Here is a 22,387-nt window from a genome sequence, read left to right as displayed (position 1 = left end):
TGCCTGAAAGTCAGTCCAGTCCATAGCCGCAAGCGATGTGGCCAAGCTGAGGGCCGAAGACCGAGCCCTGAGGGTCCCCTTGTGTGACTGGCGCTGAGCCGGACCTGCTGTTGCCGAGACTAAAGTCAGTCAGGTAGGACTTAAGCCACTGGAGGGCAGTGCCAGACCCCCATCATGGTCTCCATACTGGACAGTAGAATGTCCCGTCAGACCTTGGTGCATCATGAGACGCTCGGGTCAAACAGTTGATCTGCTGCTGCTGCCATAAACTAATCATTGGGTCCGCAGAGCAGAGTCACATCTGTGCAGCACCCTCATTAAATAAGTTAAGGAAGCCATTTTAACTTTAGGGCTCAGCTTCTCGGGTGTCCACTTGACCCAGTGATGTAGAGTTTCATGTGTTGAATGAACATATCTGGTGACACGAGATCGTTCAGTCTCCTGGGAAGTGCGAGTAAGCAAGGTATTTAAATTCAAACCAACGTCATAAATGGTAGAACAACATTGAATCCAAATTGGAAGCAGTTCTGAAGTTGTGCTGCACAAGAGCAGGATGAAGAGCTCACCAGAGGAGTGGAGTGTTGGCCACAAGGCCTGAAATTGAGCCTGACGAGCTGAAGGGTCTCCTGGATGGTCTGTACATCCTGCGTTGAACTTCTCCCTCACAAGTCTCCACCCTGCAGTGCCGTAGGAAACGCTGACCTGACGTCTGTTGTAAATGAATGAAGGCCTGAATCGGCTAACCGGCGTATGACGACGGTCTGTGCTGGGAGGTGAGCAGAGCCTGCGTGTCGGCGCATGTGATGGTAACCGCATGAAGGACCACCCATGGCGTCCTGGAGTGTTCAGGAGCATGAAGGACAGAACTGGGATGTAAAATATAAAAATCCGTTTCTGTGGACTTGATGCCAGTGTGGTGGTTCAGGTGTATGCTTGCCGGTTAGTATTTGATTTTGTTTCGGGTTCATTGGACATCAGGGAGTCTCCCCATGTAGTGCGCTTCATTCGAACGGTCACATCTTCTATTCTCCTTTTATCAAAGGTGTTGTCAGTTTGTGGTCCTACTGCCACCATGTGGTTCATGACTGTTGGGTTGGGCGGTGGTCCGAGCGTCCTGTCACATGATGCCAGCGCTACAGGCTAATTGGCAGTGGAGATTTCCGGTGTGGCTCGTCTCTCCCAGTGATCCTGCTCTTTTTATTTATTAGTCGTACTCAGTTACTGGTTTGTTTTTTTCACCACTAACTAACTTGCCTGGTGGTTCAGCTTTGGTGGCCTGTTTTCTTGATTGGCTGGTTTAGATTTTGACTCCTTTCCTGATGTTTGTGCGGCTTATTCTAGCTGCCCCCCCAAGTACAGAGACATGTAGGCCATTGGTGGCACCGGGGAGGTGTGGTGGAACACACAGAACAAGGGGGGGAGCGAGTGGGCGAGCCGTGTGGCAGGTGGTAGTACGGACTGTAAACGTGGCACTGCTTTGAAAATGTGAGGCTTGACCAAGGAGCCACAGAGTATAGTAAAGGTAACTGGCATCAATAACATCCGTACCATGGAGCTCAAACCACTGGATGAGAACAAACAATAAGCTGGAGATTACGAGATGCTAGTAAGTCGAACGTGACGGGAGATGGTGAGCACAAGGATGTGGGCGCTACTGGCCTTTGGTCATCTGTGAAGTCGCCAAGATAAAATAAGGATGGCTTTACGATGTTGGGAAGGTGAGGGTGCAAAAACATCGAAGGTGGAAAACCCGGCATGCCTGAAATGAGAATCCAGAGCATAAATGATGAGCACAGGATGGCCGATGCCATGCTGGTCGTGTAGGTTTGTGTTGACACCGGTGGTGGTCTCTTGGCACTGAGCGGATGACTCCCTTGCACAGATGTGTGTGTTGTCCTGTTAAAATGATGTGACTCCCAGATGCCATGATGAGGGTGGGTTGCCCTCGCTCACTGAGGTCTGATGTCGGTGCCAACATAAAGGTGCTGTTGTGTTCCAACTCTTTGTGTGTTGAAAGCTTTTCGGCAGAATGTGATGTGCTGCTTCAGCGTGCCGTGCTCAGCATGTTTTGTGTCATTTACTTTTGTCTTCTCTGTTGTGTCTGCTTGAAGCAACAAAACAAAATGACCTCACCTCGGCAGTTCATCAGAGAACGCGTGGCAGCAGCCGTTATGAAATGTCCTGCTAATCCCAGTCTGTTGTTGAGAGGACATGGTGACTCGGCAGACTGGAAAGAATTTGTGAGCTGCTTGGCTTCAGGCATGCGCCATGGAGAGCAGGCCAGACAAGCGAGCCTGAAGCCTGGCAGGTCTGTTGGTCGGGCCTGTCCTCGGTGTACAGACTGATCAGAGTGGACACCGAGAGTGCGTCTCCATCCTGGGTGTCTGTCCCTCCCTACAGAGCTTGATTTCCTTCAAGGCTTTAGATTCCTCCAGTTAGCTGCCTCACTAGGGTAGCCCAGTATGCCAGTACTGGAAAACCTCCCCTTTGCTCTCAAACTCCCATTAAAGCCACAAACCAGACACTCAATACTGGAACCGTATAAAGACGACTGTTCTATAAACTGAACAAGGTGACGCCACAGGTTTGAGCGGGTGAAGAGGAAATTGGTGTGGAGTCTGGCACGGTGGCACAGTGCATCACGCCATGCTCGGGAGGCTTTGGTGTCTGCGGTTACCCGGTAGTAGTTTTGGCACCGGTCTGAAGGCTGGTACCGACGCCAGTCGAACCGTACTCCCATCTTAACCTTTCTTCCTGTTTGGACCCTTTCAAGTGACACGGCCTGCCAGTGCCAACCTCCACCTCCTTACCCATCTTGTGCACGTGGATTTCCTGAATGTCTGTGTTTGTCATGTATTGCTGGAATTTGCTTGTTTGTGTCTGTGCACACAATTTTAAGAATTTTGCCCAGTTTTGCTTCAGATAGCAGTGATTTGTGATGAGCCCAGGCTGGCGCTGTAATGGATCAGGCTGGGCAGCTTCTGTTTGGAACCCAGCGTGTGAATACCTGCGACTCCTGCAAGTGTCTAAGCGGCGTTGTGCCTCGAGACGTCGGCCCTCCCTAAGCCCAAATACAAGTTCAGTGCAGCCAGGGATAGCATAAGGACCTTGTGAAGAAGGGGGCTCTGCACACCCGTCGAGGACCGGGTCGCTGCTCCGAGGCCCCCTCCCGAACGCTGTTGCAATGGGAGCGAATGCTTTGCCGCCTCTTTGCTCCATTAGATGCTGGGCGGCTGCTGCTGTCTCCTGATCTGCTTCTCGTGCAGCACTTGGCACATTTAAAGGCCTGCACAGCACCAGACGTCCTCCGCTTTATGCTGTTTATGAATAAAGTTTGTTTCTTGAAAACCCCGAATGAATCTGCAATTGTGCAACCCAAGCACGGCAACCTCCATAGACTGACGTTCTTGGCCCAGTAAAGCAGACTCGGATTTAAGTGAAAGGTGTAACATAATGACAGACCATACTCTTCCTCAACGCATGCTTTTCACGCTACAGAAGTGTGAAATCGCACACCACGAGACTCCTCAAGGCTAAAAGTGAACGTCAATCCAAACCACAAGTCATGGCCTCCTAAATAGTCGTGACTGCTGCGGTAGGCCGGGCACTGGGCACCTTATTTTGGAATCTTAGAGTTGTAATTGCTATTTGTTTTTATACTTTGTCTTTCTGTCTTTGTATATGAAGCTGATCATGACCTGCTTTTAACATGCGTTTTTACTGTGTGTGTGATAATAAACTGCTTGTGTCTTGTACCCGATGCGCCAGAACTAAGAATTGACTTGAATTTGTGTTCTTGTTGTTCTCTTGTGCCAGTGAAGATTTGTTTGTATTCAACCGTAATTCTTCTTTTTCAGGTTTGAAAGCTGGCAGACGCTTCCTCTAAAGATTCAGAAAGCTTCATTAAGGAGCACAGCCCAAGCAAACGGTTGGTTTCTGCCTCTTGTGACATCTTGATTTGCAAAGCCGCTGGCCTTGGTGGATCTCGTGGAGGTCTGTGGCCTTCTCCCTCTGGTCATTAGTGTGATAATCACTCAGTTGGGCGATGCAGCAGAGGACACTTGTCTAGCTCGAAGTTAAAGTCCTTCGATTCCTTCAGCTTCACCACAGTCCCCTTAACTTGCCAGTTTGTGGGCTCTGAAAGGCCGTGCCTTCTCCAGATCTCCTTTTGTTTGCAGCGTTGCCCTTTTGACGCTCGCCAGGGCTGGTGTGTGTCTGTCACATCATAGATTTCATTGTTCATCCAGCCATCTTGTCATTATTTGAAGTTCAGTTATGGCTGTCGGAATGTGATCTCCTCCACAGTCAGATGTGCCACTCTGTGTAGTTATTGTTGTGCGGCTCAGAAATAACTTTGAAATCTTGATACTGTGTGTGTGTGTGTGTTTGTGCCCCAGAAAGCTGACATAAGTTTGTATTTCTGCACATTTGCCACACTCGGCTTCCCCTGTTTAGGTTTATCATTTCTTGCCTCCATCTTGGAGTCTTGAGCAACTGTAAATCTACCTGCTAGTGGCAGACTTGGGCCCAGTGTCGCCATGAGTAGACTACAGTAATGCCAGTCCTTGGAGAACTTGAAAGGTCAATTTTGGTTGCCCTTGCCCCGTTGTTAGGGATGGTGTTCTTTGCCACTTCCTCACCTAAACATCCGTGTCTCCTTTTTCAGCCAGTGTTAAGCCCAGGATGCCTAATAAAGACTACAGTGTGCCCTTGGTCCAGACGCGTCTGAAGGAGATACTTGCAAAATTCTGCCATGGCATTTGGATTACAAGCCTTCCACAGTTGTACAGGAAATTGTATGGTGAAGAGTGGCCCAAGGAAGCCTTTAAGGACGTGGAACACTGGAGCCACATTTGTATGGTAGGTCACACTGAAAGGTGACGGGAGACCTTTGATTTTTCTCAGATTGTGCCAGTCAGCAGTGCCTGACATCTGAAGGTCCTGGCGCTCACTCTGTAGCTCCTAAGTTGGCTTCCCTTTTCCTAAAGTTCTGGAGATTTCTTTTAAATTGAATGTCGTCTTGTTCAATTTCCTGCACACCCTCGTGCTGACTTCTGTCACGTGTGACTTTCCATGAATGTCTCTTGTAAGGATTTTCTAATTGTGTGCCCACTTTTATTTTTCTAGATTGAAAAGAGTGGCACTTCTGAGCTTCTCTACCCAGTGCAGACCCACATGCAAGTCCAAAGCTCTGCAGCCCCTGGTCGAATGTCTTCACTGATCACCAGGTCAGCCTCCCCAGCGCACATCCAACTCCCAGAAGTGCCAGTTGAGATAAGAGGCAAACTGGCTGAACTCCTCGACCGGTACAGCAGTGGCCTTTGGGCTGCCGCCCTCCCTAAACTCTTTCAGGACGCTTACAAAATGAAGTTCCCAGAGTACATCTTGGATAATCTGGACATGCTGAGTGACGTTTGTACCGTGGACTACCCAATCCCGGACAATAAGAAGAAGGCCATTTTATATGCAAGGATTGCTGACGAGAACCAAAACAAAGTGTCCCCGAGGAGGACGCAGAACTGTGACGACGTGGGCCACGGCTCAGTGCCCCAGCTGGAGCTGCCAAAGGAGGAGTATCCCTCGGTGCTGGTGGTGGAGGGCAGCAACACCAGTGAGGTCGTTCTGCGGTAAGCACAGGACACGGCGCTCTAGTCTACCTCGGCACGCAGGCGGCCTCCTTTATCTCCGAGCCGCTCTGCAGCTTTTTATTTTGAGAGAGTTGAAATGTTTGTCTTCTGCATACGCCGTGGCATACGTAGTGATGGCTGACAATTTTTAATCTCGTGTTTTAATGGAAAATAAAGAGTTTCTGATGCATCTGGCTTCAATGGGAGAGTCGCTCGCATTCCAGTGGTCAACAACTGCCATTTAAAATGTCCCGGCGGGGTAGGGAATCTCGAGTTGCTTGTCTAGACGGAATCCTCGCGTCGGTTATCTAGTCGCATTCTCTCGACATCTAAATCACTCGCGTCGTTTTACTTTCCGAAAGTCAAAGTGGTGCACTGGAGCCGAATTCGAGGTGGCGAGTTCAAGATGGTGCTCTTGACCAATGAGTGAGTGCGGCGATGGTCATGGCGGGTCTTAATTCAACTCGCTCGTCCAGGCCTGTCGCTGCAGTAGTAGCCGGTTGTGCCGCGCTGGTCCAGAAGGGCCACAATGGCCACAGGCCTCCTGTTCATTAGTCACCAGTTCTTTTGGGGCGTAGCACGTGACACACAGCTAATCCACTCCTTGTTTTCTTCCAGCCTTTATTTTGCTGTTGTGGTCAAGTCAACAAAATGATTTGGGGGGCAACTTGAACTCCACACTACCCTCTTAATGCCATCCTGTCAAACAAATGAAAATGGCTCCTGTTCAGCAGTTTTCAGATGCAGTTTGATTTAAAGTTAATGAGGTGAAGCTCCATGTGCCTTCAGTTGCACCTCCGTACACAACTCTGCCATTACATGTGAGCGTCACAAGACACGGGTGCTAGTCCAGCCTTTTAAAAAGCCGTTATTTAAAGTTCAGAAATTGATTTTTATTACACCACCTAAAATGGCCGACTACTTCAGCCTCCACGTGTCTAGGGAGTCCCTTTTATTTATTTCCTTGATTCCGATTTGTGTTTTTTTCCTGTAAGTAGTAACGGCTACAACCAGCCAAACCCTAATGAGGTGGCACCTCGTATTCCTTTAAGTGAAGTGGCACACTAGCACAAGTCAACCTTATTCTGCAGTTCCATTCGTCAGGTAGGAGCCCAGAGCCCCCATGATGCCGTATGCTGCGAAAATGGCATTCAGACTCCGCTGGTTGGTGTTGAGGGACTGAAGTGCTGCTGCCTGTGAAAAGACAGAAAAGCGACGGCTCTCCATAAAGAGAACAAAGTCCTGGTCCAGTTGTGGTGATGTAAATTACCCCTTAAATGTTTACGGATTGAGAACGTGAATCATTGCTTCTGTAGCTTCATCTGCTGCCCGTCTTAAAGTAGTTTTGCTTTGTAATTAATTTAATCTACAAGACGCTAAATCTGGGAACTGAACGCACAGAGACCCGCTTTTAAGGGCTCGTTACATCCGAGGAGACGCCTGCTGGAAGAGTCGAATGTGCAAAATGTTTATTAAATCACAAAACGTCTTTCTAAGTTTTTAAAAGGGAACCCGTTAGCCAGCGCCATTCACTAATGACATCTTTCTATGGTGAAGTACTCCGTTACTGATGACAGTTAAATAGAATCTCACGTACAATTAGAACTGCATACATAAAATGACCACACAGCTGATGTTTAATCTATCGATTGTTTTGAGACGCGCCCATCGGTGGCTTTGTCAACTACAACATACGTTTTACTGCCACAAATCTTTTGAAAAACGGCGTCCATATGATGTTCAAAGATGCGGGCGAATGAGGTTGACAAAGACTAGTCAGTCTCCGGGAGTGCGCCACCTTGTTTACAATGCTTGGTAAAGAAAGGCTGCATCTTCGGCAGTTTTCTGAGCGGTATGTCTGACTCGCCAAAGTATCGTTTCCTGTCCAGTCTGGTATGCGGGCAAAACTTGCAGAAAGGTTGTTGTCCAGAGTTGTAGAAGTTGCCAGGATATCGTTGTGCCCTCGATTGTGCAGTTAAGCTTGTTTGCTAGGGGGGGCAGGGGTCTCCAACAGCGTCGCTCACGAGCTACCGGTAACTCGCATCCCCTTTCCAAGTAGCTCGCCGAAGGGTTAATGAATCCTACATAAATTTTGAAGGTGGGCGATCTTTCCAAAAAATCCTATTTGACACACAATCGCAACCCCAATCTGAAGTGCAGTCTCACTTCAATGTGGCAGACACGTTTTTAAGAGAATATCTGGACTCCAACTCCTCAAGACCTCGGTGACAATTTATTTTAAATATCGAAGTTGACTTCAGTTGTGTTCTCGTTTTCTAGCCAAGTGCAGTTAAGGAACGCGCCCTGAAGAAGGCCCGTCCACCTCTCCTCGGCCCGCTGGGTGTTTCTCAGATTCACGCTAATCATTCGGTACCGCAAACGAAATATGATGCACAGCGAAATGAGAGAAGTCGCAAAATCAACAGGAACGTTCAAGTAAATTATAGGAATAAATCCCGATTTCTAAATCTGAAGTAGTTCTTTCGTGAAAAGTGGACAGACAGACATACAGACGCGTTGGATTTTCTATATTATGTATTAAAGTCTCAACGGCATTTAGAAGAATCTCCACCAAGCAGCTCTGAGAACGTCTGCTCTGTTTGGGTCTCCACACCTCCGAGTCTGACGTGAATGTCGTGAAGACGGGCATTTAAAGGACTCCATAAGAGTGAACCTGAGGGGCTCCACTCCAGCACACACCTCGGTGCCAGTCATGTGACGAACTGAAAAACGCATCAGACGTGCGACTGGACCTGTGAATACAGTGACATGTGACAAGATGACAAATGAAAGTCCTATCTGTGGAGTTTGTTTTAATTCAGCAGTGTGAGACCCCAGAAAATGCACCGACATACAAAAGGTGAACTCGGTTTTGATTTGTTTTAATGTAAAATGGCAGTTGTGGACACCAAGATTCTGTAAATGTTGAGGCAAAACAAACGTATTCAGCTTTTTGGGTTGAAATAAGCGATGAGAGTAAACGTTGGAGCACACAAGGAGCTCTCGGCCATTTTCATTTTGTAAAAGTAGCTCTCGGGGCAAAAAAAGTTAGAGAGCCCTGAGTTGGGGTACCTGACTGTTCGCTTTGACATTTTGTCTCGTGCAGCGAGTTAATTCACGTGTCTTCAACGAGCACGTGCAGGAAAAGTGTGCAGAAACGGCGAGGCACGACTGGATTTCTACAAAGAATTGAGTTTGACTGAAAAACAAACTAGAAAACGGTATCTGAGTGAGAGCTACGGAGTATTGGATCATTTAATTTATTAGGAGGCTTTGTGACCGTCACCCCTTCAGGCTCTCAATTCTGCACATTTCGGTTTTTAAATCCAAAATCCGTGTCTGTGTTTAACTCTGTGACTCCGTCCTTGTGTTCCACATCGCAGCAGTCCTAGGGCCCTACGTGTCCCGTGTCCGATATCTGGGCCGGAGTGCACCTGCCTGAAGTGCCTGAGCAACGTGACGTCTCGTCTGGTGCCATCACCGTGAAGATGACCTTGTCCAGTGCTGAACTTGATAAATTAACATTCCACGTGTTGAAAACCTGCCCCGCTGTGGAAGGTCTTGTATTGCTGCGTTAAAGCGGCGCGCCATGTGAACAGACCAATGGCTGTCTTGACTTGAGGTCAGATCTATAAAACCAAAGGGCTGAGCCTCGTTGTGCACGCGCTGCTTTCCATACAGTCGCTCGGATTTACAAGCGAGAACCTGACCGGGAGAGCCGGTTTATTTACTGCGCGTCTGACCGACACACACGACACTTCAGAGGAACTGGGAAATGCAGCCAAGCCAACTCAAGGACGGCTCCTCCGTAGTGCTGGGTGAGAAGAGCAGGCTTTTAAGAGGGTCGCTCGGTCCGTGCTGCTGCTTTGCACTTGACGGTTTGTCGGTTTGTTGTCACTTCTCGGGGACCTGGCTGACAGCAAGTAGGTTGGAGCGACGTTTGGCTGACACTTTCCTATCCAGTTCTGCGTGGTTTGGGTGCGGATACACAGGACATTAATGCGTCTTTGCAAACTTCAAGAATATTCTCGGCCGTGTCGAGCTCTGCTCATTGTATCGCCAGTCCTGCCATTCCATGTGCCTCCAGATAAAGGTGCCTTTCGTGTTTTCTTGACTCCCAGAATGCAATCTTAGGACGCTAGTCAGTTACGGACCCCCGCCAGGTAGTCTTGATTGCAGGCTGTGGGTCTCCGTGCGTCGGGTGGAAGGCTGCTGTGCCAGCTGGTGAAGTTCTGCAGCCTTGTGTATGTGCGAGGGTGACTGGCATGGTCCATGGATGGAGTTTGTGGTATGTTTGCTTACGCAGGCGGTTGCTTTGAAATGTACGTGTGCCAGCTGTTTTTGGTTTGGGAAGTTTTTTATAAAATGAGACCCCAGAGCTGTGCGCCCTGACTGCTCTGCTACTTTCTTTTGGAGGTGATCACCCTCACCCTGTGCAATATGGCAGTCACCCACTTGAGGTGCACTTTATACCCCACATCAGTCAATCGATCTAAAATCACGATTAGTACAAAGTAGAATTAATAAAAACGCAGTGGCAGCTAAAATAAAATATCCTTAAGATTTGAAGGGTACCCCCTTACCACCTCCAAAGTTGGCAGTGTCTAGTCTTTCTAGTTAGCGATTCGAAGGGGTCACTTTGCTTAACTTCTCACCACATCCCATAATGGCCAACACGGTACACCCTGCTAGTGAGGATACCTCCGATGATGACTATGAATCGAAGTCTGGGTCCGTACAGTTCTTAGTTATTTTGGATGGTTTTGTTTCTTACACCCCCCCCACCCACCCCTTGTGTTTTGTCCATCTTGTCTGGGTGGTCATCTTGTGTCTTCTGCTGCTAATCTTCAGTAAGCAGGCATGCCACCTGAACACCGGCCTTTCCCATGTGTTTAACAAATTCCGTGAAGAATCTCCGAACCTCTGGCTTGTTTGCTTTTGCAGGCCTGCGTCTGTCTGTCTGTCTGTCCTAATTTTCATGACCCCAGCTAATAGAAATACTTTTTGGAAGTGAAAGTGTGAGGTTTTTTATTTGTTCAGACCCTAAGAATGATCTGCATCCATTATCAACCTGCTATATCCTACCACGGGGTCACGGGGGTCTGCTGGAGCCAATCCCAGCCAACACAGGGTGCAAGGCAGGAAATGGACCCCTCGCAGGGCGCCAGCCCACCGCAATGAAATCGGTAAATATCGATTACAAATCCATCACCTGTAGCAGGCATTCTAAAGATACCGTTTAGAGGTCAGAGTTGAAGGATTTGTTTATGGAGGGTCCCGGTCTCCTAATTGTCGGCTAATTCATTAATTCCATGCACTTTTTAATGACCCAGTTATTCACAGAAATCCGCTTTCAGAAATTCCTTGGAAGCCCTCGCTGTGGATCGAGAAACGGAGTTAACAGACGTCTCCACGTGTAAACCCTTAACCAGGTGACGCTTAGAGTTTGTAGTCCACGCTTGTCGTTTGTTGTATTCGTCGATTGCTCCAGGTAGAGGGGTCCGCCAAGATCAAAGGCCTCAGCAGTCGTACGATTCCTTCTCCTGGCTGGCATCCACTGCCTTGATTTCGGAGATAAGGCCATTTATGTGCAGTGCGGTTTAGTAACCGAGTCTCTGGAGCAGTGAGGTAACGTGCCTTAGAGTTGTAACTTTAAAGTGAGGAGTAACCTAATGCCATACTTCTGTTACGAAATCATCCAGATACTTGTGCAGTGATGGTGCCACTCGGGGTGCCCACGGTGGTTTGGTAGCTGTGCCTGTGTCTGCTTGCCTTTCGTAGCATTGAGGAGTTCTTGCCATGAAATCGTCTGCGATTGGACTTCATGTATTCACGGCCAGTCGAGGACACTTGCTTATGACCCCTCTGACCACAGATTGACTGCCGTCCAGTAAGTCGCTCCTGGAGCGGGCAGGGGGGGTCTGGTGTAGTTTCTTCAGTGTTGGATGCACGTCGTCCTCTTCTCACACGTGGTAAGGATTCTTCTGTCTCTTCGGCGGTCTGCTTTGTGGACACCTGGCTTACTGCGTCAGTTCCCGACTCCACTGGAGACCTGCTGGGGTTTCTGCTTTACAGAGCAGGTGGAGATGCTGATCATTGCAACAAGTCAGAAGGCGGTGGAGTCCTACATTGGTGACCGTGGTGTCCTGATGTCGCCATGATGTCCAAGCACTGCTTCAGCAATCTGGGACTCTTTGCTATTAACTGCAAGTCATTTTGTTCATGCCGAGAATTTTCCTGCGAGGCACGAACTTGAAGTGCAGCAGCAGCTGGCAGATTTCATCACTGGCTTGGAGAGCAGTCCTGGAAAGTCCCCGATGATGGTGATGAGCCACTTTAATAATGCCAACCTCGCCCTGGAGCTTCCCAGATACAAACCGCTGATTAAATACCCCACCAGGGACAGGAAGACTTTGGATGACTGCTACTGTGCCATGAAGGAGGCATACCAGGCTTCACCTCGCGTGCCACTGGGTGATTCTGACAATGTCCTGCTGCAGTTACTACCCACTTCTAACCAAAGGCTAAATCTAATAAACCAGTAAAGAAATCGGTGCAGTCAGTGAAGCATTACAAGACTGTCTGGACTGGACAGACTGGGACGATTGAAAACATTCGTGGCATCTTGGGTCGGCTTCTCTTGAGAGCGAGAGAGAGAGATGATACTTTATTAATCCCAAGGGGAAATTCACATAATCAGGCAGCAGCATACTGATACAAAAAACAATATTCAATTAAAACGAGAGAACAATGCAGGTGAAAACGGACAATCACTTTGAATAACTGAAGAGTCGCATAGTGTGAGGGAGGAGGAACGATCTCCTCAGTCCGTCGGCGGAGCAGGATGGGTTTTTTGGAGAGGTTTGCAATCCCAGCAAAACAATGGAAAGCCGTGGCTCACCGAAGATCTAAGGAATCTCCATCAGGTAAAGAAAAGCCCCTAAAACTGGTGATGAGGACGTCTACAGACTGGGCAGGAATTGGCTAAACAGTGCAGTCCGATACGCAGCAATGGAGACGCTGTGGTGTGGAGCTGACATTTTCTCCTCTGTGTGTGGAGGAGCCTTCAGTCTGTTAGTAATTACAAAACCTCCGACTCGTCCCTCCCTGGCAGTGGCAGATTTGAACAATAAGGTGCCAAGGCCTTTGATGCCCTCTGCTCCTTGAGCTCTGAGGTGGTTTGACCGGCAGCCTCTTCACTGAAGTCTCTCTCTGTGTCGTCTTTTCTTCTAAGCTACGTGATGTCTGCAAGTTGTCAGCCGGCCCTGACTGTCTCACCTGCCACAATTCAGCTCACTCCTCTCCTCGGACATCTTGAACTCGTCTCTCTACCTGATTGTTTAAATCTTGTGGTGGTGTCCCTGTACCCAAAGGTGAGGAGATGAGCTGCCTCGGAGATCACAGGCCTGTCGCTCCTCCATCACTTCTAATGACATTTGAACGACTTGTTGTTACCCATCTGAAGTCTTACTGCTGCTGATCTCGGCCCTCTTCACTTTGCACATCGAGCACACAGATCTGTGGACGACGCCATCACCGTGGACCTTCACTTTGTGTTGGAGCCCCTGGACTGTAAAAGAACTTGTGCCAGAATGCGCTTTGGAGACGTCAGTCCAGCTTTTAACACCATTGTCGCTGAGCTGATGGGAATCCTTCCCTCTGACTGGATTTACAGTTTTCTACTAAAGCAGACTTGATATGTTCATATGGACTCCCACCTCTCCGATCTCTGCATTGGTGCAGGAGACCCTCAAGGCCGTGGACTCCCCCACTACTTTCCTCCTTGTACCCCAAAGTCTGCAGGTCCACTGATCCTTCAGTAAAGAATCGTTGTTTGTTGACGACCCCGTTATTATTGGTCTAATTGCCACTGCCAGTGAAACACCTTCTAGAAAACGGGGGTCTCGTTGTGTATCCTCGTGTGTTTCTAACAACCTGGTGCTCAGTGCCCCCAAGTAGGTGGAAGTGGTCCGTGACAACCTTACACACTAGAAGTGAAGGATTCTGCAGTCACTATGGGGGACTCCGTGTTTATGGGCACAACTGAAGACCACGGCCATCACTAGGAAGGCACAGCGGTGATTTGTATTTCTTACACCAACTAAAACTCCATTTGCCAGTCAATCCTAGTTCAGTTTTACAAGCCCACCCTCTGTAAGCCCACCCTCCAGGTCTGATTGGCTTCAGCACACTCTCTACATCTAAATTCCAGCGCGTTGTGGGGTCTGCGGAGAAGAGAATTGGCTGTGCCGTTCCATCTGTGGCAGACCTGTGGACCCCTCATGTCACTAACTGCGCCCTAAGGACCACCAGCTCATCACATATTCCAAAAACTCCCTTCAGGTCAAACACAAACTCAGACCCCTTAGTGGTTTCATTCCTTGAGCCTTTGCATGTTCGCCAGTCGTGTCCTATGCTGTCTGAAGGCGTGTGTGTGTGTGTGTGTGTGTGTGTGTGCCTGGCACACTCGCTCATCTCCCTCATTATTGTACTGTTCTGTCAATTTGAAGTTTGTCTTTTTAACGTCTGCTATTCGTCACTTTAAGTGATGATCTGCCTTTCTAGCAGCACTGGGTGTCTGTCACGTGTCACTTGCTGGGTTGGGTCACATTAATGAAGTGCCACTTGAGTTTTCATTTGATATCCAAGTTGAAACGCAGTGCCGGGGTTACACAGCGGCCAGCACCACTACGGTAATCATTGGGGGCTCGGGTTAGAGCTGTGAAGAGGGGATGATGTCATTTACTTCACACGTTTATTTATTTGCAGTCATAGGAAGAAGTCCGGGAGCCCCTCTTCATTCTTTGGATTTGATTCTCATTGGCTGAGCTTTCAAAGTAGCAACTTTTTAATACACGACATGCTTTATGGACACAGTCGGATTTCAGCAGTGACATGAAGTTTATTGGATTAACGGAAAATATGCAATATGCATCATAACAAAATTAGACAGGTGGACCCCCCCCCCAACAGAGATATGACGTCAATACTTAGTTGAGCCCCCTTTGACCCTCCAGACGCTGTCCTCCTGTAGCCTGTGATGAGCGTCTGGACTCTGATGTTAGCATTTCTGTCCAATTCTTCATACAAAATCTCTCCAGTTCAGTTGAATTTGATGGCCGGCCTGCTTCAAGTCACCCCATAGATTGTCGATGATATTCAAGTCAGGGACTGTGACGGCCATTACAGAACGTTGGACTTCTCCCTCTGCATGAATGCCTTTGTGTTTTGGGTCCTTGTCCTGTTGGAATATCCAACCCTGCTTAAGTAACTTCAGCTTTGTGACCGATGGTTGAACATTATCCTGAAGAATTTGTTGATGTTGGGTTGAATTCATGTGATCCTCGACTTTAATGAGGGCCCCAGTCCCTGAACTGGCCACACAGCCCCACAGCATGATGGGACCTCCACCACATTTGACAGGAGGTAGCTGCTGGTGGTCTTCCACCATGCAAAGTGCTTTTTGTTATCACCACAACTCACTTCTGTCTCATCAGTCCAAAGCACTTTGTTCCAAAATGTATCTGGCTTGTCTAAACGAGCATTGGCATACGACCAGCGACTGTCTGTGGCACGAGTGCACAAAGGGCTGCTTTGTATAAATGCACTCCATGGTGTGTTCTTGATATTCAGTTTCAAACTGCAGACTTCTTAGCTCAGTATTGTGAGTTAATAATCTTTGTTTCTTGCTGTATTTCTGTGACCCCCAACTCCTCCAGGGACTCCTGATCCCCTGCGAGCTTTTAACAATGGAGTCCTTTCCATAAACAAACCCTTCGTAAAGAGTCTTCAAAGTGATCGAAATAACGGTTTGTAAGAATTTAGTTCACACATGACGGCCATCCAGGGTGCCAGCTGTGCTGCCAGACTGCTGCTAACTTGATTGATTGATTGAATATTGCAGGTACATTGGCAAAGGCTACTCTCAAGCCCAGGAGACCATGGAGGACGAGATGAAAGTGTTCTACCGCGTCAAGGAGCGTCCAGCTGTGCGCAGTCCACATGCTGGTCAGCTGGTGGCCGCTCAGACTGAAGACGATGAGATCCTGCGAGCTCAAGTCTGTGAAGTGAAGGGTGGAAAGGTTAAGGTGAGGCCACTTCAGGTGTTTCTGTTGGGAGTCACTGGGCCAGTTGGGGGTCCGCGGTGTGGTGCGGTGCAGTGACCACGTTGGTCTTTCCTAGGTCTTCTACGTGGATCATGGCTTTTTTGAGATTGTGCCCAGAAGCAGACTATTGGAGCTCGAGGAACTTTTTTGTGCCTTACCCTTTCAAGCTGCGAAGTGCCGACTTGCAGGTATGGCGCTCCACATCTTCTGGTTTGGCGTTTGTGTTGTCTAATGTCGTTATGGCTGCCATATTGCGCTCTTGAAAAGGCCACAGCGTCTACAAGGCACTTTCGTTAAATGAAGTGTGATGAGGCAGCAAATGTGAATCTGATACCTACGGTAGTCCCGCTAATGGGCATACATTTTGTAAACGCTCAATTTATTGTCCTCCTGTCCACCTAAAATGTATTAATGGGTGTAAATTTGAAAACGGCGAGTCTCACTTGGCAGTAAGTGAAAAACGTGCGTTAATCAAAAACTAAACCAAACGCTGATGTGTGTGTGCTGCAGCCGTCCTGAGATCAGGCGCGGAGTTCGGCTCTTCTAGCGATTCCCTGTGTAACCTCGCAGTCCCCGCTCTCCCTAAGGGGACTCTGTATTGAATCTTTAGTAAGGACCCCCGGCCTGCATCTTGCTGGTCTTTGACAGCCTGACGCTCGCTCATTTGTGTCTCTCATTGTAAATCTACGTTATCTGTTTTTGGTTTTCAGCGATGAGCGCCTCATAAGCACAATTTACACTTTTGATTTCAGTGTGCACAGCAAACATTTGATTATCGTAGCTGCATTTGACGAGGGTTTCCAAATGGTTCACAACCGTTCAGGTGCAGCTACCCGACAGACTGGCATTCTGGCACTAGTGTGGCTCGTCGTGCAAAAAAATCAACTCGACTGTCCGTCCGAGTGTCGTCGTCATCAAAGATTTTAGGGAGATTGAAAGAAAACAATTCACACACAAATAGAAAAACTTGATATTCTGCTTAAACGTCTACGTTAAGGTGGCAGTCCTAATACTGCAGGTATGCCCTTGATGTCCGTCTGTCTGTCTGACTGGCCGTTCTTGTTTCTTTCCAGCTGTCTAACTTCAGTCCAAGGGCACTTCTGCTGGCACACGAGGTTAAGATGATCAGCGTCTCGTTTTGTAGAACTGAATCCTCAATTCTGTGGTGATTTACATTCAAGTTCAAAACTAAGGAATGTTTAGCATTAACATCAACTTAAGATTTGGCAACCCATTTATAAAATGATTTGAAAACACGAAGGTCGATGGAAAGTGAAGGCCGGTTTCACGTTTTGTCAGTGTGGACAAAAGTGGGCCAGTGACTAGTGGCTGTCTCTCCTGCTTGTTGTCATTTGATGTCCTCTCTCGGAATTCACAGGCCTGGAGAGTTTCTGTAAGGAGCCCGCTGTGCTGGAGAGATTTGACGCCATCGCCTGTGGCAAAATTTTACTGGCCGAAATACTCGAGCGGAGTAAAGTGCCTCTAGTTGTTCTGTACGACACGTCTCAGGATGATGACATTAACATCAACGCCATGTGTCTGAAGGCTGTGGTGGACAAATCCCTGGAGCTCCCTCTCAAGGTACTCTGTCTTTACCAAAGACGCTCTTGAATCTGACACGTGTGTGTGTGTGTGTGTGTGTGTGTGCGCACTGAAGTGGGTAGAGGTGGGTGAGGCGGGGGGCTCTGAACACAAGTGAGGTGTAGTGAATGGTAAGAGGAGGTGGTGGTGGGCGCAGCCAATGACTGAATTGTCCTGTAGAGAGAATGCAGTGAATGGGAAGCCTTTACACATTTGGCCGACTCCTTTATCCAGGGTGACTTGCAGCATTTAGGATGTAATGGGTTAGGTTTTACTTTTCCCCATTTGTAGCACAGGTGGGTCACGTGACTTGCTTATGGCCACACAATACATAAATGTTTTTCTAAAAAAAATTGCCCCAAGAGACCACTTGAACCTCTGGGCAGATGGTTTGCCCACTTGGCTCTTTCACTTACAGCATCTGTTTAATACAATAAGATTTGTCTGTCTGATGATGATGATGATGATACATTTTATTTATTTGTAGGCACTGTTTTGAACACTCAAGGACACCAAACAAGCTTTCTAAACCAAACTAAAATGCAGAATTTAAAATCGGACCGAGCAGTTGTAGTCGGAGAGAAAGCCGTCCTTAACAAACGAGGTTAAGTTTAGATTTGAAAAGTACGAAGGATTTGATATTTCTAAGCTCAGATGGTAACTGAATCTTCTCTCCATGGTGGTAAGACGGACGGAGGGGACAGTCAGGTGGGTGGAGGAAGAGGATCTAAGGGTGCGGGAGGGAAAGGCAACATGGAGGAGGTCCGACGGATATGGAGGGGCGACGTTATGAGTGGCCTGAAGTTGACAGAAGAAATGGCAACTATAAAGAGCGCCTGATTGCAGGTCAAAGCATTTGTCTGAAATTCAAGGCAAAGAGCTTCCATCTCGCCTGAAGGGGCCGAGTTGCCTCAAACTTGCATATTGTAATCTTTTTAGTTATCCAATAAAAGGGGTCATTTTACTTGGCACTACGTGCATAACGACCACCACGCTGCAACACCCAAGTACTGAAGGCGAAGAGCTTTACATTTAGCACTCTGACCAAATGTCTAAACGCTCTTGACAGATGTCTCGGTATAAAGACGAGAAAATGAACCCTCTGAAGGTCAAAAGGCTAAATTAGGAGAAGCTTCAGCAAAATGTACAAGGAAAACGAATGGCACCGAGGAAGAGCCACGTACGTACTGGCATTGAAAGTGAAACGGCAGCACACAGATATCGATGGGCAACTGAGGATTGCAACTACCACCATAGAGCACATCTTCATACAAATGGACCTCAAAGTGCTTTACAGGGTGAAAAAAGACAGAATATAAAAATGAAATTGGGCAACACTGACAGAATAACAGTAAGGTCCGATGGCCAGCGGGACAGAAGAAAAACAAATCTGCAGGGGCTCTGAGACCACTCTGCGCCCACTGGGCATTCTGCCTAACATAGATGATCTCAATCAGTCCTCGTGGTTTTCAGGCTTCACGTGGAAGAACTTGATGATGGTGATGGTCATGTGGACCTTCAATGTAGGGACTGTGTGGTGCTTTGAGCGGTGGTAACAGAAGGGATTTAGGAGCCACCATGGATGAAGACAACGACGATGATTAAATGCATATACAGAATATCAGAATTAACCTAAAACGAGGCCGTGAAAGCCATGTCACAATTACATCTTGGTGCCCACACTTGATGCGCCTCAATTCCTGCCTTTCTAATTCAGTTTCCCATGATTCTTGGGTTTTGCTTTTTGTCTCCTTTTACTAGCTTCTGTTTGCATGTGATGAAGGTGTATGCATGTGCCCAAGAGTCAGAAGGGCATATGGCCTAAAACATAAGATTCAGATATTCCTCGGCAGGTGAGATTAGGGCCAGACTGCAGGAAGACTTGCCATGTTTAAACATTTGACACGTTAACAGAAAGAAGCAGCTCCCGAGTTCACTGCTGGTGCCTTTCTGTGGGGGCCCTTGGTCTGAATCCCCCTAACAGGTGAACGTTGTCTTGTGACAGGTGAACATTGTAGACTAGCTGAGCTGGCGTGTGAGCGCTGAGACAGACCTACATGTGACACACTCGCCTTGCGGATTGTCAAGTTAGAGATCTTATTAGCAAAGTCAGTAAAAATGTAGGCAATGATGGCTGTGCTGTGCGCAACTGGAATTGCTGACTGATTACAGCGGAAGTGTGACTAAGGCCCTGTGCCAACACACTGCTGGGCAGAGGCGCCCAGTGGCTACATAAATGGACTCGGAGTCGATGTGTGCACGTATGCAAGTCATATCTGCCTTAGTGCCCAGGAGACGTTTCTAGTGGTGCTAATCGTGTCCTCCAAACGTTACGTTCTAAGTGAAGCAGTGATCCAGCAGAGCAGAACTTGAACACCTGCAGCGTCACTTCCAAGGCAGTTCTTTTGTCCTTTGCATTTTGGGCCGTGTTTTATCCCTGGCAGTGCCATATCGCTCTCGACAAATCCGAGTGAATTAGCTGAGTTACTGTGACACCTGGCACTTAAAGGACTCCAAACCCTACACACACACATACACACTCTGGCAGAGCACTCTGGAGGCAGGCGTAGAGCCTCTGGGTGGTCCCGGACCCTTATCAGCATGGTTCAGTGCCCCACAGTTCAAGAACCTCCAAGACGACTGCCTGTAGTGGCCCAGCACAAGCAAGCGAGAAGGAACGGACACCGTGAAGCACCATCGGTAACGGGAGTGTCTGAGCGTCACACACACACACACACACCTCACGGACTCGAAGGATTGCAGCTCCGCTTCACACAACCCACACCTGACACTCGTGCAGCTTATTAAAAGTGAAATCGCTGTCAGTCCTGGCTTACCACCTTTGCCAAAGGCTGGCATATGAGACCCCTTTGGTTTTTCTGCCAATTGTTGTAGTCGCATAAAACATTTTATTTATGTTGCACATTTTCACACAAATCATGCAGAAGTCGCATTTGCATTTAAATTTGCTGACCGTCTGACTTCCTAAGATTATGGTCTGCATGATCCACTCCGTGGGTTTTAGGATGAAGACGACAAGTTAATGGAGCAAATGTTGGATGTAAAAGGGGCCTTGGATGCTCTGACTAACGTGTTATGGACACCGTGGGTGAAACACTTTGGCAGATGGCTCGATTCTCGGTGTCGTTCAGTAAGTTTTGGGAGCAGTGACTGAGTCGGTTTGTGTTTCTTTAGGTTGACTGCCTCTACTCTGGTGTTGTCGTGACTCATGTCTCCTCCGATGGGACTCTCCATTGTCAGTTTCCATCAAAGGGGCAGCAGAGACTTACAGAGACCTTGGAAAAAATTGAAAGTTATTTTCACTCAAAGGTAAGTTCCTGGCTGGCACAGAATAGCGATGGCTTTATTTGGGTGCTGTGGCCCTGGTTTGTGCAGCGCCTTTCTATCCAAGTGGAAAGCCAGTGATCACCTGTCTGCTTAAATCGAGGGACACCAAAAAACTCCAATATTTATTGTTCTTGTTGCTTTTGTTCCAGGTCATGTCAGACTTTTTGGTGTCCCTGCCATTTTGTGGAAAACTCTGCCTGGTGCAATCCAAAGGGATGTGGTCACGGGTTGAGGTAAGCAGCCTTATGGAGTGCATTGACGTGTGCCTTAGTATCTTAGTAGGTCAAAATGTCCTGAGCGCCCTTATTCAGGCTATTGGTCTCGGGGGACACGTGATAACTCGGTCGTTCAGGGAGAAACCTACCAGTCATGTGGCCATGTAAACTCTTAACTGGGTTACTGGGCAGGAGTTTGTAGTCACGCATGTCTGTTTATCTTTGAGCCTGCATGTGTCTCTGCTTCTCGCTCAGTTCCAGTAGCCGCATGTGCAACATAGTGCTAGTGTCCAAGTTAACTTCCAGATTCAAGTGCTTGGGTTTTTCTGGCTGAAATAATCCATCTCTGGTTAAATTGCAACATTTGTTCATAATTATATAGCAGTTTTATCTTGGTAGAGTATATATATTCCCCTATTGTATTATTATGTAGCCTTAGAATGTCTAATCTCAGACTTCCCACTGTTTATAACTTCTCTCCCCGCCTTCCCTTCTACATCTCTAACCTCAGGCAATTAGAGGTAGTAAAAAACAAGCAGGAGTTCAGTTACATAATGTACAGTAACCCCTCGCTATATCGCGCTTTGACTTTCGCGGTTTCGCTCTATCGCGGATTTTATATGAAAGCATAACTAAATGTATAACACATTTTTCGCTGCTTCGCGGGTTCTGCGGACAATGTGTCTTTTTACTTCCTGTACCCGCTTCCTCAGTTGGTTTGCCCAGTTGATTTCATACAAGGGACGCTATTGGCGGATGACTGAGAAGCTAACCAATCAGAGCACAGTTAAGTTCCTGTGTGCTGAATGCAGTGTTAACCAGGAAGTCTCGTCTCGCTCATTCAGCATCAACGTGTTTGCTGTGTAAAGAGTTGTGCTCTTTTGTGTTTATCTTTGTGTATAGTCAAGCCCTTCATTATGGCTCCAAAACGATCTGCTACTGCTTCAGGGGCCGTGCCCAAGCGCAAACGGAAGATGTTAACGATTGCCGAAAAGGTAAACGTTTTGGATTTGTTGATGGCTACGATTCTTTTTATTTAAAGTAGGAAAGGAATATAAGATCTACGGCCGCAGTGTCCTTTTAACCAGGGTGCAAAACGAGTTGTAAGTGGATGTAATAAGGTGGTAGTCTGGATGGAATCTGCTTTAGAGATTTGGATTGAAGAAGAACAATGGCGGTGCTTCACAGTCGCCTGAAGAGGCTCCTTTAAGAACTGTAACGCTCTCCTTTGTTGTGCAGTAAAATAAAACTCATTGTTATCGGACAAGTCATCGTGTCATTGTTGGTGAGTAACTATAGTTAATTTTCTACTTACAGTACTTAGTACATGTACGTACGTTTAGTGTCACTGTACACACACACATTTACTATTTTTGTTGCATTGTATGTATTTATTGCTGGTGGCCTGTCTATCGTAATGGCTGTAACATCTGTGATATCGGAGACACTCGATATCTTTAAAATAATATTTAGGTTTTACTGTATATAAACAGTTTGTTTATATACATAA

At 47.6% G+C, this 22,387-nt stretch overlaps 1 protein-coding gene across 2 annotated transcripts in view; it reads left to right on the top strand.

Moving 5' to 3' along the window:
• The window catches only part of LOC120532256 (tudor domain-containing protein 7B-like), a 65,354-nt gene that overhangs the window by 28,697 nt on the left and 14,270 nt on the right, over positions 1-22,387 (top strand). For both annotated transcript variants that reach the window (XM_039758114.1, XM_039758115.1), the window contains exons 5-12: positions 3,858-3,928; positions 4,667-4,860; positions 5,128-5,627; positions 15,532-15,715; positions 15,810-15,921; positions 17,112-17,314; positions 20,510-20,644; positions 20,812-20,895. In XM_039758114.1, the coding sequence (XP_039614048.1) occupies positions 3,858-3,928; positions 4,667-4,860; positions 5,128-5,627; positions 15,532-15,715; positions 15,810-15,921; positions 17,112-17,314; positions 20,510-20,644; positions 20,812-20,895 (1,483 nt within the window). The remainder of the gene's footprint in view (positions 1-3,857; positions 3,929-4,666; positions 4,861-5,127; positions 5,628-15,531; positions 15,716-15,809; positions 15,922-17,111; positions 17,315-20,509; positions 20,645-20,811; positions 20,896-22,387) is intronic.

Source organism: Polypterus senegalus, chromosome 7 (assembly GCF_016835505.1).
Source record: "Polypterus senegalus isolate Bchr_013 chromosome 7, ASM1683550v1, whole genome shotgun sequence".
Lineage (NCBI taxonomy): Eukaryota > Metazoa > Chordata > Cladistia > Polypteriformes > Polypteridae > Polypterus > Polypterus senegalus.
Note: the sequence above shows the minus strand (reverse complement) of the source record. Positions and strands in the feature narration are given on the sequence as shown.